The 16062-nt window shown below is 40.3% G+C and overlaps 1 protein-coding gene across 1 annotated transcript in view; it reads right to left on the bottom strand.

Annotated features, from left to right (window-relative positions):
* Window positions 1–16062, bottom strand: part of LOC145396870 (zinc finger protein ubi-d4 B-like) — a 636773-nt gene that overhangs the window by 370345 nt on the left and 250366 nt on the right. Inside the window, exon 9 of the mRNA XM_080270158.1 lies at window positions 6035–6325. Coding sequence (XP_080126284.1) covers window positions 6035–6325 — 291 coding nt within the window. The remainder of the gene's footprint in view (window positions 1–6034; window positions 6326–16062) is intronic.

The following is a 16062-nucleotide window of genomic DNA, read 5'->3' on the forward strand; positions in this document are numbered from 1 at the left end:
CTAGTTTCCACATTAGTCTCTTATGAGGTACCTTGTCAAAGGCCTTCTCTAAGTCTAAGTACACACAATCCACCCAACCATCTCTCTCCTGTACCACATCAATCGCTCTTGAGAAAAGCTCAACAAGTTAGAAACACATGACCTTCCACTTCTGAATCCAAACTGACATTCAGCCAAAATATTCATCTCTTCCAGATATTTTATCCATCTGTCTTTCAGGATTCTCTCACACAATTTTGCGACCATGATGGTTAGAGACACTGGTCTATAATTCAGGGGTTCTTCCCTGCTTCCTCTCTTGTAAATTGGAGCCACATTTGCCCTCTTCCATTCTTGTGGCACTTTCCCCTCCTCCAGTGAGCATACAATTAAACTGTGAATTTAATCCGCCAATTGTTCTCTGCATTCCTTCAGTACCCAATTAGAAATTCCATCAGGTCCTGAGGCTTTCCTTACATCTTGAGTTTCCAGTAATTTATATACTTCCTGTACATCCACATTTATATCTTTTATCACCGGAACATTTCTAATCACTCCCTCCCCTTCCACAAGCTCCTTTTCTTTAGTGAAAAGTGACTGGAAATGTTTGTTCATTATTTCTGCTTGCATTGCCGCATCCTTAAAGACCTCTCCTTTTACTTTCAGTTTGGTGATTCCTTCCTTTTGTTTCAGTTTGCCATTAACAAATCTATAAAACAGTTTGGGTTCATCCTTGCATTTGTCTATTATACCTTTTTCAAAATTCCTTTCTTCTTCTCTACGTATTCTTGTGTATTCATTTCTTGTTCTTCTATATTCTTCCTTTGATCTGTTGTTACCTCTCTTTCTCCAATTGTTCCATGCCTTATCTCTCTCTTTTTTTGCTATCATACACCTTCTGTTAAACCACTCCTTTTTCCTGTTTTCTTTCCCTCTTACTCTTGGTACAAATTTTTCCACTCCCAAATTATAGATATCCCACTTCTTCTGTATCTCTCGTTTCTCTGAATTTTCTCCAATCCGCATTTTCAAAAAAGTTTCTCAATCCTGTAAAATTTGCTTTGCCAAAGTTGTATCTTCCCTGTCTATGAAGCTCGTCTCTTGGCTCGACATTCCCTATTACCATCTGGAACTCAATGACCACATGATCACTTTTTCCTAAAGGACAGAGATATTTCAATGATTCTATTACATCGGGTTCTTTGGTGAACAGTAAATCTAACCTTGTTGGTGTGTCCTCACCTCGAAACCGTGTCTCTTCTTTGACCCATTGCGTCATCACATTATTCATTATTATATTTAATAACATAGTGCCCCATGAATCCTCGCCACCTCCCGAGTACCATTCCTCCCAGTTCACCTCTTTACAGTTAAAGTCACCCACTAAAATTATATTATTGCTTTTCTCAATTATTTTTTGCAAATAGCTAGCCATATCTGACAACATCTCATGGTATTCATCATCCTTCCATGCTCTCGTCTTTGGGGGAACATACACTACAGCCATATCTCTCTTAATATTCTCTCCAGTTTCTAATTTCATATATATCACTTCAGCCCTGCCTTCTCCCATTTCCACAGTAACTACATTCTCTATGTGTGTGTGTGTGTGTGTGTGTGTGTGTGTGTGTTCTTACCTAATTGTTCTTACCTAATTGTATCTTTACAGGAATGAGTCAAGCTCGTTCTGTCCCGTGTCTTAAACCATATTTATCATACATATCCTTAAATTTGTGAATTGTTTTGGCACACACTATTTCCTTCGGTAGTGCATTCCATTGATCAATTGCTCTGTTTGGGAAACTGAATTTCCTTACGTCTTTATCACCTCTCTTCTTATGCAGTTTTTTGCAGTGTCCTCTTGCTGATGCTTCTCCATATATTAAGTAATCATTTATGTCTATTTTCTCCTTTCCTGATATGCATTTATAAAACATTCTCATGTCACTTCTTTTCCTTCTCTCCTGTAGTGTTGGTAGATTCAGTTTATTCAGTCTTTCTTCATAGCTTAGGTCCCTTAAGCTTGGTATCAATCTTGTAGCGGCCCTTTGAACTTTTTCAATCTTGTCTATATGCTTTTTGAGATGAGGACTCCAGACTACTAACGCATATTTCAGGGTTGGTCTAATGAATGATGTTATTATCCATCTTAGCATGTCTTCATTTATGTATGTGAATGCTATTCTCATATTTGCAAGCAGTGTATACATGTTCCGCACCTTCTTGCTGATGTGGTCAGCCGGAGATAGTCTGTTATTGATAATCACACCTAGGTCTTTCTCTCTTTCTGATGTGTATAGGGCTTTATTTAGTAACTTATAATCCCAATCAGGTCTTTTTCCACTTTTACCAAACTTGATTACATGACACTTGTCCAAATTGAATTCCATTTGCCATGTACTACTCCATTCATGAAGTTTATTTAATTCTTTTTGTAGCTCTTTACAAGAGTCTGTGTTAGTAATTCTCCTTTGTATTTTTGCATCATCTGCAAAGATATTCAGATAGCTCTCATTTCCAGTGTTACTGTTTATATCATTTATATACACTAAAAACATGATTGGTGGCAGCACTGAACCCTGTGGTACTCCACTAGTCACTTCTTTCCATGATGAGTAGTTTCCTCTTAGTACTGTCCTCATTTCTCTTTTTATGAGAAAGTCTTGGATCCAACAAAACAGTTTGCCTCGAATTCCTCCTTGATGGTACAGTTTCCATAAAAGTCTTTGGTGTGGTACTGTGTCAAAAGCTTTCTTGAAATCTAAATAGATACTGTCCACCCATCCTTCCCTTTCCTGTATTGTGTTTGTTACTCTGTCATAGTAGCTCAACAGATTAGTAACACATGATTTTCCTTTTCTGAAACCAAACTGTCTTTCTGTTAGCATACTGTGTTCTTCTAGATGATTTACCCTAGCTTTTCTTATAAGTTTTTCTAATACCTTGCTTACAACACTGGTCAGTGATACTGGGCGGTAGTTGAGTGGATTTTGTCTATTTCCTTTCTTGAATAAGGGGACAATATTTGCTTTTTTCCAAATATCAGGTAGTTTACCTTGACTCAAGGATTTCTTGAAAATTAAAAATAATGGTTTACTTAACTCCTTTGCACATTCTCGTAATACCCAACATGAAATTTCATCAGGACCACTTGCTTTTCCTTTGTCTAATCTACTTAACTCCTCCTGTATTACTTTTTCTGCTATTTGTATATCTGGTAGTATGTGTGGACATGCGTGTTCCACATAGTCCCTCTCAAAATTTTTTTCTTCTGTAAAAACTAATTGGAAATTCTTATTTAGTACTTCACAAATATCTTTCTCTTGTGTATAAGTGATTCCCTCGTCCGTAATGGATTGTATTATATCTTTTACTTTAGTTTTACTTCTGATATAGTTGTAAAACAGCTTTGGTTGATCACTACTTTTATTTATTATATCCTCCTCAAACTGTTTTTGGGCTTCCCTCCTTATTCTTGTATAGTCGTTTCTTGCCTGTTTGTAATTATTATACGTCCTTTCACTATTGTGTCTTCTGTATCTATTCCACAAGAAATCTCTTCTTTCTTTTGATTTTTTACATTCTGTATTGAACCATTTCTGTATTTTCTTATCTGCTTCTTTGTGCTGTGGGATGTACTTCTGGACTCCTATTTCATAAAATTCACAAAAATTTTTATATACAGCATTTAAATCTTGTCCTCTAAGCTCATTTTCCCAATCAACTTCTAAGAAATACTTCTTTAGGTCTTGATAATTTCCCTTTTTATAGTTTAGGCTCTTTTTGTAACTATCATTGCTGTTTACTATGTCATATGCTGTCCTGAAGTTATAATTTAGTACTGCATGATCACTTTTGCCGAGTGGAGGGTGATATATTAAACTGTCAATATCATTTTCTTGCCTTGTAAATATTAGATCTAGCACTGAAGGTACATCAAGTCCTCTTTTTCTGGTGGTTTCCCTCACATGTTGCGTTAAGAAAAACTCTTGTATGAGATCCAGGAGCTTTTGGTCCCTACAGCTTTCTTGGCTATTTATATCTAGAGTATTCCAATTTATATTTGTATTGAAGTCCCCAGTTAGTATAATTCTTTCCGATTTCTCTTTCATTTTATATAGCAATGACCTTACACTCTGAATTGCACTCTCTGCCAGGTCCTCATATTCGTCTCTTTCCCATGTGTTTGATCCGGGTGGCATGTACAAATTGGCTACAATTACTTTACCTTCAGATGTGTCGATCTCTACTGCAATCAGTTCTACTTGTGATGGTATATCTAGTTTTATTTCCTTGACTTTAAGATTTTTCTTAGTTAATATTATAATTCCTCCTACTTTTTTTAAATATCTGTCTCTTCTCCATATATTGTACTCCTCTAAGTTTAGTATGTCATTTGATATCCTTGGTATTAATTTTGTTTCAGTTAGGCATAGTATTTGTGGTTCATTTTCTCTGACATAATCATTCATCTCTAGTAATTTAGATACCATTCCATCCACATTTGAGTACATCAATTTTATCATCTTGTTTATATACTTGTCATGACATGGTTCTACTACCTTCCTCCTTTTTCTTCCATCCTCTTTTTTTGTACCACTTCCGTACCTGCAATCCTATTACTTTGTAAAAAAATTTCTTCTTCTCCTCTTCTGATCTTCCCTCATTTTTTGTTTTTGCTTCCTCCCTTTTCTCTTTCAGTAATTCCAGTTCCTCTTGTGTTAGACATCTTTTTATCCATACATTTTTGAACTCCTCTTTTTCTATAAGATTCTTTGCATTTTTTAGTATCTCTTCCACAGTGTTTACACTCTGGAAAGTCACCTTTAGAGGTCTTGTCTTGCTTTTCTCGTATTTCCCTAACCTTTTTGTTCCTGTATGTCTTTACTACCGATTTCCTCTGATACTTCTTTCAGTAACCTCATTACATTTGCCATCTCCTTTTTGTCTCTTGTGATCTTGATTTTTACTTCTTCCTCTTCTATACCAGTGATTACTATTGATTTGTTTATCTCTACTGAATCTCTGACTAACTTTGGATTGTTTTGGATTATTCTTTTCACCTCCTTTTTAATGCTTTTTTCCTCCACCCTTGTTTCTAAGTCTTTCTTTACTTTCACCATTTCAGCATACGTGGTTTCTACATCATTTTTGTAGCTTTGCACAGCTTCATTCACTTGTGTTATCTTCTCCTCAATATCACTGCTCTGGTCAATAAGACTGCTAACTAGCCTAATTGTCTCTGTGTCATTTTTGAACTCTTCCATAACACTCTCATGATTGACTACTGTACTTGCCATTTCACTCATTTTCTTCCTAAGTGTACTCAATTCCACTGTTAGTTCACTGATGGTTGTGTCTTTGTTATTGGCCTCCCTTCCTAGTTTTTCTATTTCTTCCTTTTGCAAGTGCATCTGCTTCTTTATTTCATCAATTTCATTTTTGAAAGCCATTTCTAGTTTGTTTACACGTTCAACCAGTCTATTCTGAGTCTCTACTTCAACCAGTTCTTGATAGAAATCATCATTTTGCTTTTTACCTTTATCCCTTTTCTTTTCCAAATTTGTTTTACTGAAGTATGTATCCATTTTGCAATACTTAAAGTGCAAAGCATGTACTTACAATCTCCGTGTTGTTGTAGTCTAAACAAACCTCAGAGATGACTCAGCGTATTCTTTCGTCTTGGTTCTATTTCCTGTTTGAACAAGTCTTGTTTAAACTTATTATTTTTTTTCCTTTTAATAATGAACAATCATTTAGTCTAACCTGGTACTGAGCTTGACTCATACAAAGATACTATTTAGGTAATGCCACTGGCCGTGATGATTTGGTACGGAGCGCCGGTGTCACACGTCCACCTAGATTGAATCCCTGTGTGTGTGTGTGTGTGTGTTTCTTTTAATGCAGATACAGAATCCATAAATAAGATGAAAGGAAATATTAATGTAACACATGCAAAAAATAACTTGTAAGGAAGATGTGCAAAAAGGCTTCCTGAACCAATAAGAATATGGGCCCAAGACTAAGTGACGAGGGGTGAAGGGGGGGATCATACCAGTGGGAGAGGTGTCGTGCCCAGCTGAGAGGTAGCCGAGGTAACTGTCCTGGAACTCAGCCAAACCAGCCAAGGCGTCCGGCTGAAAGGGGGGGTGTTGCTGAGGGGCTGGTGGGGGTGGTTGATGGTACCCTGGAGCGGCATCTGCCCGGGGAGGGGTGGGGGCTCGATTGTTCCCCCCTCCACCTCCCCTGCTGCGCCCACTCCCCCCACAGCTAGTCCGGCCGCCCTTGTGGGTGTGTGAGAGATGGTAGGACAACCCCTGCCGGGTCTTGTATCGTGCCCCACACACTGCAAGGCAACACCCACCCCGGGCTTTTAGTTAACATCCGCATATACATCTCTCTAGCTGCATCAAGAACTTCATACAGCATATCATTATCCATCTAAATCCTGACTGCTATCTCAAGAAAGAATATGCAAGATTAGCAAACATTAAAATCATCAAGCAAGGGAATACCCAAACAAGACTTTATGTCAGCCTTATAAGTCACTGCACAGCCCTATATATGTGAACAAAACACCTTTGGCTCACTAAACTGAGGACCCAAACTCTTTACTTATCACCACGTGTCTCTACTGGGTCCTCATCAACCAAAGATTCAGCAAATGGCTACATTTTTTTTTCAATTATTTATTTATTTTTTTTTTTAAAGCAAACAATGTACAGTTAAGTCCTGTATATTTTGCACTAATTCTGGCCAACTTGACCCTTGCAACATATTTCTGTACAGTATAAAAAAACATTTATGCATGCAGTGCATATTACACAGAGAGAGTACTCATTTACCACTTTCAGTGGCCATGTCAGGCAGAACTAGCGATGATGACGACAGCTAGCACAAGATCCAATTCTTCACTGATCTGAATTCAGTCCATCAATAGCAATACAGTCATTGCAATCCAGACAACCAGTGATTTTATACTATACTATCTATAGACATGATGCAAATACTATAATAACTTTTGGTTGCTAGCTAATCATTGTATTATCATTCCTTTTATATTCCTGAAATCCTGCTGCAGGTTGTTCCATATCAAGGGTGGAGATGAGAAGTACCTGCAGCTATAATACTACATTATTAAAAATGACTAATTACTGCAAATCATTTATGAGAAAATATGTGCAGTGCTACACATAAAAGAATAACACCAGTAAGGAAGCATAAGTCCTCTTATTTATGTCCACGTTGTTGCAGTTGCATCAGCTGAGTTGTGGACAATGACCATGGCTTCTAAAAAAAAAAAAAAAAAAAAAAAAAAAGAGAGAGAGAGAGAGAGAGAGAGAAGGTAATGGAAGTGAGAACATACAGTAACTGCAAGGATAAAGTAATTAAGGTTCAGCGTCTGAAATTTGGCATACAAATGGCATCAAGGCGGCATAAACAGAGCTGCAATGTGACTGGCAACAGTAGCAGAATAAAATAAAATCTGAACATTTAAGGGTAAACAATCTAGTACTCTTGAGGCACCAGGGCCACAGTGAATGTTAGGAAAGGCTTGAGGTTTTCTAATCTTGTATTACCACCACCCTTAAATGGTTTAGATTAATGAAGCTTAGCCTCTGGGCCCTATACCTCACTAGGAGTAAAATGGGTCTGACTGTTACCATTTCTTAATCTGGCACAGAATCAGCAATATTGAGCTGGTAACAAAATGGCATTCTTATGCATGAAAATACTATTGTTTGAAAATTTCTGGCAACAGTTTTGCATACTTCAGGGATGAAAGCATAAAGTCATCAGCAAAAACAAAAGCTACTGCAGAACTGGCACAAATCTGAAATGGAAAAGATAGAAGTGCTGCAGCATCCTTGATTCAAAGCACCAACATTCACTTACTCGTACATAATCCTGGTCCACCTAATCACTTGCAGGGATGGGCAGTTCAATATAAGTTTTCAAAACAGATACTAGATATTTTCTTAATTCATATACTGTATATCCAGCATCCCAGATTGTGAACACTAGAATTCTGTGTTGTGGTCACTACAATCTATCTATCTATCAACTGACAGATGCCTTAATTCTGTAAGGGGTCATCACAAACAAACCTCCATGTCACCCTGTCCTTTGTCTCCAACTCACACCCCTGTCTCTCACATACCTCTCCTTCCATCCCTCTAGCTCATCCTCGGTCTCCTGCTCCCCTGCCTCCTAAACTTCACTCACATACACTCTTCTATGAGGTCTGTTCAGCAAGTATCCAACCTTAGGCTCTAAAAAAATAAATAGTTAACCCTTTCAGCCAGGACACTAATACCCTTCAAAGAAGGCCCCTTCTGACTTGACACACATAGCCCAGTGCTCTTTCCACTGCCTGAAACATTTTTCAAAGTCAGTTTTTGGTATCTCCTGTAGGTGCTTCATCACATTTGCCATAATATCTTCCCTCGTCTAAAATCAGGAACCTGTCAGCAGAGTTTTGTGCTTGAGGAATAACCAAAAGTCACATGGAGCCGTGTCTGGTGAGTGGAGAGACAGCCAGACCTGTGGGATGTTATGCTTGGCCAAATATTCCTGAATCAGTTGAGAGGAATGGGCAAGGGCATTGTCATGGTGCAGCTTCCAATTTCCCACCTTCCAAAAGTCTGGTCTCATTCGTTGAACTAGATCAGGAAGATGACGGATATCATCGAGGTAGCAATGTTCGTTAACAGTCTGGCCTTCTGGTATGTGTTTGTGAAGTACCACACCAAGGTAGTTGAAAAAAAAAGCTGTCAACATGCATTTCATCTTGTTGCAGACCCGTCATGCTTTTTTGGAAGAGGTGGCCTTAAATGCTTCCACTCGGACAACTGTGCTTTGGTTTGTGTGTTGTACCTATACACCCAAGTCTCATCTCCAGCTCAGAAAGTCTGGACTAGAATTTGCACACTCCAGCATGTCTTGAGCAATGTTCATCCGCAGAGCTTGTTTTTCATGTGGATTGAGCTGTGGACCGAAATTGGTAAGAACTCTCTGCATGCCCAGATCATCCAATAAAATTTCACGTGCTGATCCACTGCTGGTTCCAATTTCATTGGCCATTTCTCTGACACTCAACCAACGATTTTTCAAGACCATTTCTTTTTTTTTTTTTCAATAGCAGAACAGAGGAAGGAAAAACAAATGATTAAAAAATAGTAATAAATCATACACCAGATTACCGGTGCCCTCCACTCATAAAAATCTGAAACAGTTAGACTTGAACAGCTACAGGCTGAAGTTTGGGGGGAAACAACTCTGGGACAGCGAATTCCAAAAACATGCAGTTTGGGTAATAAAAGAATTCTGATAGGCAGAAGTTCTATAACATGGCAGTGTGACAATACAGTCATGACGATGGATGTAACTTCATCTGCGCATCTGCCATAAAAGTACGGTATCTAAAGAAGCAACATTTCTTCTTACTTGTAGAGGAGATAATTCACTTTTAGTAGTAGGGTTATTAACTCCTTGGGGTCGGGCATCCTTTATAAAATCGACCATCAAGCATGGCATTTTTCGCAAAAAGTACCGGTAGGTATTTTTTATTTTAATTGCTCCTATGAAAACTATTACACGTATCATAAAAATCTTTACACCCAGCAAAGTGTAACTCTTTAGCTTTAAAATGAGTGGTGTTCCAAAGTCCTATGATTATTCATTGTAGAGCAGTGGCTGAGAACGATGGAGTGTCTAAAAATCCTGGAACGAGGACCGGCATCCCCATGACACACGTTCCAGAACAGGGACCGATATTTAGGAGTTATTAATTCTAATAGCTTTGTTCTAAATTTTGCCTAGTTGTTTTAGTGCAACCTCTCCACATCCATTCCACAATGGTGAGCAACATTCCAGCTGAGAGTGCACATCTATCAATCTATCTATCTATTGCCAGACGCCTCAATCCCGTTTCGGGTGGCCACAAACAAATCGCCTCCAAGTCGCCCTGTCCCCCGCCATTTCACTGCCCTGCTCCCAACTCACACCCCCCTCTCTCATATACCTCTCCACCCCATCCCTCCATCTCATCCTCAGCCTCCCCCTCCCTCTTCCACCCTCCACCTCACTCACATACACTCTCTTCGTCAGTCTTTCACCCTCCATCCTCTCCATGTGGCCAAACCACCTCAGTGTGTTCCTCATAACGCTTCCTATCACATCCATATCCACACCACAACGCTCCTTTATATCCTCATTCGTCAGCCTGTCTCTCCACGTGACTCCACAGGCTCCTCTTAAATAACTCATTTCCACTGCTCTCACTCTTGACTTGTGTCCTTCCAACAATGTCCAAGCTTCACTTCCGTACGTTAGAGTTGGTATCACAATACTGTCATGTAGTAACTTTTTCACTTCCATGCTCACTTCCCTGTTTCTTATCACTGCTTTCAAGGAACCAGCAACCTTTCTTCCCTGCTGTACCCTTTCAAGCACTTCACCCTCCAAACCTCCATCCTTACTCATCACACTACCCAAATACTTAAACGTACTCACATTTTCCAATTCCTCACCATCCAACCTCGCTGTACATTCACTAACTTCACCTCTCTCAAAGACCATCACTTTACTCTTCCCTACATTCACCTTTAGGTTCCGTTTCTTACACACTCTCTCAAACTCATCCACCAAGCCTTGCAGCTCCCCTTCGTCTTCACTCAACAACACAGTATCATCTGCAAACAACAGTACAGGGAGTTTCCAAACACTATCCTCTCTCACCAGGGCCACTCCAACATCCACTACCCTACCTTGTACCTCTTTTATTACCCCATCCATGTACAGATTGAACAACCATGGAGACATGACACATCCCTGTTTCAAACCAACTTTCAAAGAGAAAAATTCACTTAGTTCACCATCCACACGCACTGCAGCCTTCGCACCATCGTACATACTCTTCACAGCATTCAACAACTTCCCATCTACTCCATATATTCTTAACACTTTCCACAAGCCTTGTCTATCCACCCTGTCATATGCTTTCTCCAAATCCATGAAAGCCGCATACAACTTCTTTCCCTTCTCTAGAAACTTTTCCACTAAAGATCTAAGAATGAATATCTGATCTACACAACCTCTTCCCTTCCTAAAGCCTCCCTGTTCTTCTCCAACTAATTTCTCTGTTCTTTCTCTAACTCTGTCTATAAGTATCCTACCATACACTTTTCCTATTATACTAAGAAGACAAATGCCCCTACGATTACCACACACTTCTTTTTCCCCTTTTCCTTTGCACAATGGAATAATTATACCTGACTTCCAATCCTCCGGGACTCTACCTTCCTCCCAGGCCAATCTGCACATCTTCCACATCCATTCTACTACTATCTCTCCCCCATGCTTCAGCATTTCACCACACACTCCATCAATTCCTGGGGCTTTCCCCGATTTAACTTTCTTCATTGCTTCCACAACTTCTATCCTACTGATTTCTTCCTGTCTTCTCACCTCCCTCCTTCTCCCAGCCATTCCTCAGCCACTTATACTCGCATTACTTCCATCCTCTACGTTCAACAATTCCTTAAAGTGTTCTCTCCATCTGCTCACTTTTTCTCCCTTCTCCACTAGTAATCTACCATTTTTATCTTTCACTCCCCTGCTAACTTCACTTCCACCCTGTCTTACTCTTTTCACTTCTCTCCAGAACATTTTCTTACAGTCCCTCCACTTTACACTCAAATTCCTTCCAAATTCCTCATCCAGTCTCTTCTTACTCTCTCTTACTAATCTTTTCACCTCTCTCTTCCTTTCCACATATAACTCTCTCTTCTGCCTCTCAACTTCTTCCACGCCCCTATTTCTCACCCATTCATTGTATGCTTTCTTCTTTTGTGCCACAGCCTGTTTCACCTCTTCAGTCCACCACGCTGTTCCTTGCACCCCCTTCCGCCTTCTCTTCCTTCCACACACCACATCACATACTGCACATATTTCTTCTGTAAATATCTTACACACACCTTCCACGTCTCCCATCTGCTCCAATTCATATTTGCCCAATCGTTCCTCCACTTCTCTCTTATACTCTGCCTTTTTCTCTTCCTCTTGTAACCTTTCCACTCTCCTTGCAACTACTCCTTCCTCTCGTCTTTCCCTTCTTCTATTCCTCCATCTCACTTGCATCCTAATTCTGGCCACCACCAAGTAGTGGTCAGAAAGTCCACTCCCCGAACCTCTATACACTCTTGCATCCTTTACACATCTTCGCATCCTTTCATCCACACACACATAATCAATCATTGCCTTCCTTTCATTCAGTTCACCACCCACCCTTCTCATCACTCGCCATGTATACCTGTGGATCATTTTATGCCTGAAGAGGGTATTGGCTATCACCAACCCCCTCCCAGCACAAATGTCCACTAACTCACTCCCATTCTCATCTATCTCGGCAGGCACACCCCACTCACCAACTATTCCATCCACCTTCACATTACCAACTTTACCATTCATATCACCAATCAAAAACACTCTCTCATTCCTTCCAAACTTTTCCATGCACATTTCCACATTTGTCCAGAACTCTTCTCTCACTCTTCTAGCACGATCTTGCGTTGGCGCATACACACACACAATCGCCCACATTTGTATTCCAACTTTCAACTTTACCCACACAATCCTTGACCCAACTGATCCATACTGTCTTATGCTCTTCTTCCATCTTTTACTCACAACTATACACACTCCTTCCTTTGCCCTCTCATTCTCATCTACTCCTGCACATATACCCCATCCATACTCCCATTCTCTCACACTTTCTCCTCCCCATTTTGTTTCAGTTATTCCACATACATCCACTTTTGCACCCTCAAGCACCTGGACAATCTCTCTCTCTTTCACCTCATCATTCGCTCCTCTTACATTCCACGTAGCCATTACCAAGTCCTTTGTCCGGTCCCGGGTCGTCATCGTTTGGTCAGTCCTTGTCCGAGGCTTCTTGTTTGTTTTTTTAGTTAGTTGTTTTCCGGGGAGGGGCACTAACCCTCCGCCAACCCTTTTAGTCGCCTTTTACGACAAGCAGGTTATGGACTCTGTACAATAATCTAAGTTTCTTTGAGGTAGTTTTAGCAAGTGATCTAACATGAGAGGTCCAGCTGAGGGCACTGTTAAGTGAAATACCAAGAATTTCAATACATCTAGAGATAGGAATATTACTAGCAATGGAGGTAATATTGGAATCAGGCAATATCTGTCTATTAGCAAATTGTGTATATTTGGTTTTACTAGCATGAAATGAGACAATGTTATTTTGTCCACATTCAGTATCTTAGATGTCTTGATGTAAGGATAGCACACTTGCTTCACATTTTCAGAACTCCTGCTTGTTGATGGCCTCCCAGGACATGGATTGCTCTTGAATGACACTCAACCATTTTTTAAGAGACTGTACAACCCTTTATTTACATTATCCCAATTGCTTCATTCTTAAAAACTTACTGAATCTTCCTGACATATTTCACCTTGGGTATCACGTACTTTTTAGCAAAACTGACGCACTAATGTTGTTAAACTTTTTCGGTCATCACGATGTGCATCCAAATTCCTCATCCACTCTCTTCTTACTCTCTCTTACTAATCTTTTCACCTCTCTCTCTTCCATTCTACATATAACTCTCTCTTCCACCTCTCAACTTCTTCCACACTCCTATTTCTCATCCATTCATTGTATGCTTTCTGCTTTTGTGCCACAGCCTGTCTCACCTCTTCATTCTGCCATGGTGTTTCTTGCACCCCCATCTGTCTTCTCTTCACCCCACACACCACATCACATGCTGCACATATTTCCTCTGTGAATATCTTGCACAAACCTTCCACATCCCCCATCTGCTCTAATTCATATTTACCCAATCGTTCCTCCTCTTCTCTCATTTATTCTGCCTTTTTCTCTTCCTCTTGTAACCTTTTCATTCTCCTTGCAACTACCTTCCTCCCGTCCTTCCCTTCTTCTATTTGTCCATCTTGCTTGGATCTTGATTCTGGCCACCACAAAGTAGTGGTCAGAAAGTCCACTCCCCCAACCTCTATAAGCTCTTGCATCCATTACACATCTTCGCATCCTTTCATCTACACACACATAATCAATCATTGCCTTCCTTTCATTCAGTTCACCACCCACCCTTCTCATCACTCGCCATGTATACCTGTGGATCATTTTTGTGCCTGAAGAGGGTACTGGCTATCACCAACCCCCTCCCAGCACAAATGTCCACTAACGCACTGCCATTCTCATCAATCTCCGCAGGAACACCCCACTCATCAACTATTCCATCCACCTTCACATTCCCTATTTTACCATTCATATCACCAATCAAAAACACTCACTCATTCCTTTCAAACTTTTCCATGCACACTTCCACATTTGTCCAGAATTCTTCTCTCACTCTGCTTGCACGATCTTGCGTTGGTGCATACACGCACACAATCGCCCACATTTATATCCCAACTTTCAATCTTACCCAAGCAATCCTTGACCCAAATGATCCATACTCTCTTATGTTCTTCTTCCATCTTTTACTCATAACAATACACACTCCTTCTTTTGTCCTCTCATTCTCAGCTACTCCTCCACATATACCCCATCCATACTCCCATTCTCTCACACTCTCACTTCTCCATTTAGTTTCAGTTACTCCACATACATCCACTTTCGCACCCTCAAGCACCTGGACAATCTCTCTCTCTGGAAAGAGGGGAAGAGAGTAAGACAGGGTGGCAGTGAAGTTAGCAGGGGAGTGAAAGATAAAAATGGTAGATTACTAGTGGAGAAGGGAGAAAAAGTGAGCAGATGGAGAGAACACTTTAAGGAATTGTTGAACATACAGTATGGAAGTAATGCGAGTATAAGTGGCTGGGGAATGGCTAGGAGAAGGAGGGAGGTGAGAAGACAGGAAAAAATCAGTAGGATAGAAGTTGTGGAAACAATGAAGAAAGTCAAACTGGGGAAAGCCCAGGCATTGATGGAGTGTGTAGTGAACAGCTGAAGCATGGGGGAGAGATAGTAGTAGAATGGATGTGGAAGATATGCAGACAGGCCTGGGAAGAAGGTAGAGTCCCGGAGGATTGGAAGTCAGGTATAATTATTCCCTTGCACAAAGGAAAAGGGGAAAAAGAAGTGTGTGGTAATCATAGGGGCATTTGTCTTCTTAGTGTAATAAGAAAAGTGTATGGTAGGATACTTATTGACAGAGTTAGGGAAATAACAGAGGAATTAGTTGGAGAAGAACAGGGAGGCTTTAGGAAGGGAAGAGGTTGTGTAGATCATTTATTCTTAGATCTTTGGTGGAAAAGTTTCTAGAGAAGGGAAAGAAGTTGCATGCGGCCTTCATGGATTTGGAGAAAGCATATGACAGGGTGGATAGACAAGGATTGTGGAAAATATTAAGAATATATGGAGTAGATGGGAAGTTGTTGAATGCTGTGAAGAGTATGTATGACGGTGCTAAGGCTGCAGTGCATGTGGATGGTGAACTGAGTGAATTTTTCTCTTTGAAGGTTGGGTTGAAAAAGGGATGTGTCATGCCTCCATGGTTGTTCAATCTGTACATGGATGGGATAATAAAAGAGATACAAGGTAGGGCAGTGGATGTTGGAGTGGCCCTAGTGAGAAAGGGCAGTGTTTGGAAACTCCCCGTACTGTTGTTTGCAGATGATACTGTGTTGTTGAGTGAAGATGAAGGGGAGCTGCAAGGCTTGGTGGATGAGTTTGGGAGAGTGTGTAAAAAACGGAATCTAAAGGTGAATGTAGGGAAGAGTAAAGTGATGGTCTTTGAGAGAGGTGAAGTCAGTGAATGTACAGTGAGGTTGGATGGTGAGGAAATGGAAAATGTGAGCGCGTTTAAGTACTTGGACTGTGTGATGAGTAAGGATGGAAGTTTGGAGGGTGAAGTGCTTGCAAGGGTGCAACAGGGAAGAAAGGTTGCTGGTTCCTTGAAAGCAGTGATAAGAAACAGGGAAGTGAGAATGGAAGTGAAAAAGTTACTACATGACAGTATTGTGATACCAACTCTAACGTATGGAAGTGAAGCTTGGACGCTGTTGGAAGGACACAAGTCAGGAGTGAGAGCA

This window comes from Coenobita brevimanus, chromosome 39 (assembly GCF_032717465.1).
Source record: "Coenobita brevimanus isolate Jiangsu-jjx chromosome 39, ASM3271746v2, whole genome shotgun sequence".
Classification (NCBI taxonomy): domain Eukaryota; kingdom Metazoa; phylum Arthropoda; class Malacostraca; order Decapoda; family Coenobitidae; genus Coenobita; species Coenobita brevimanus.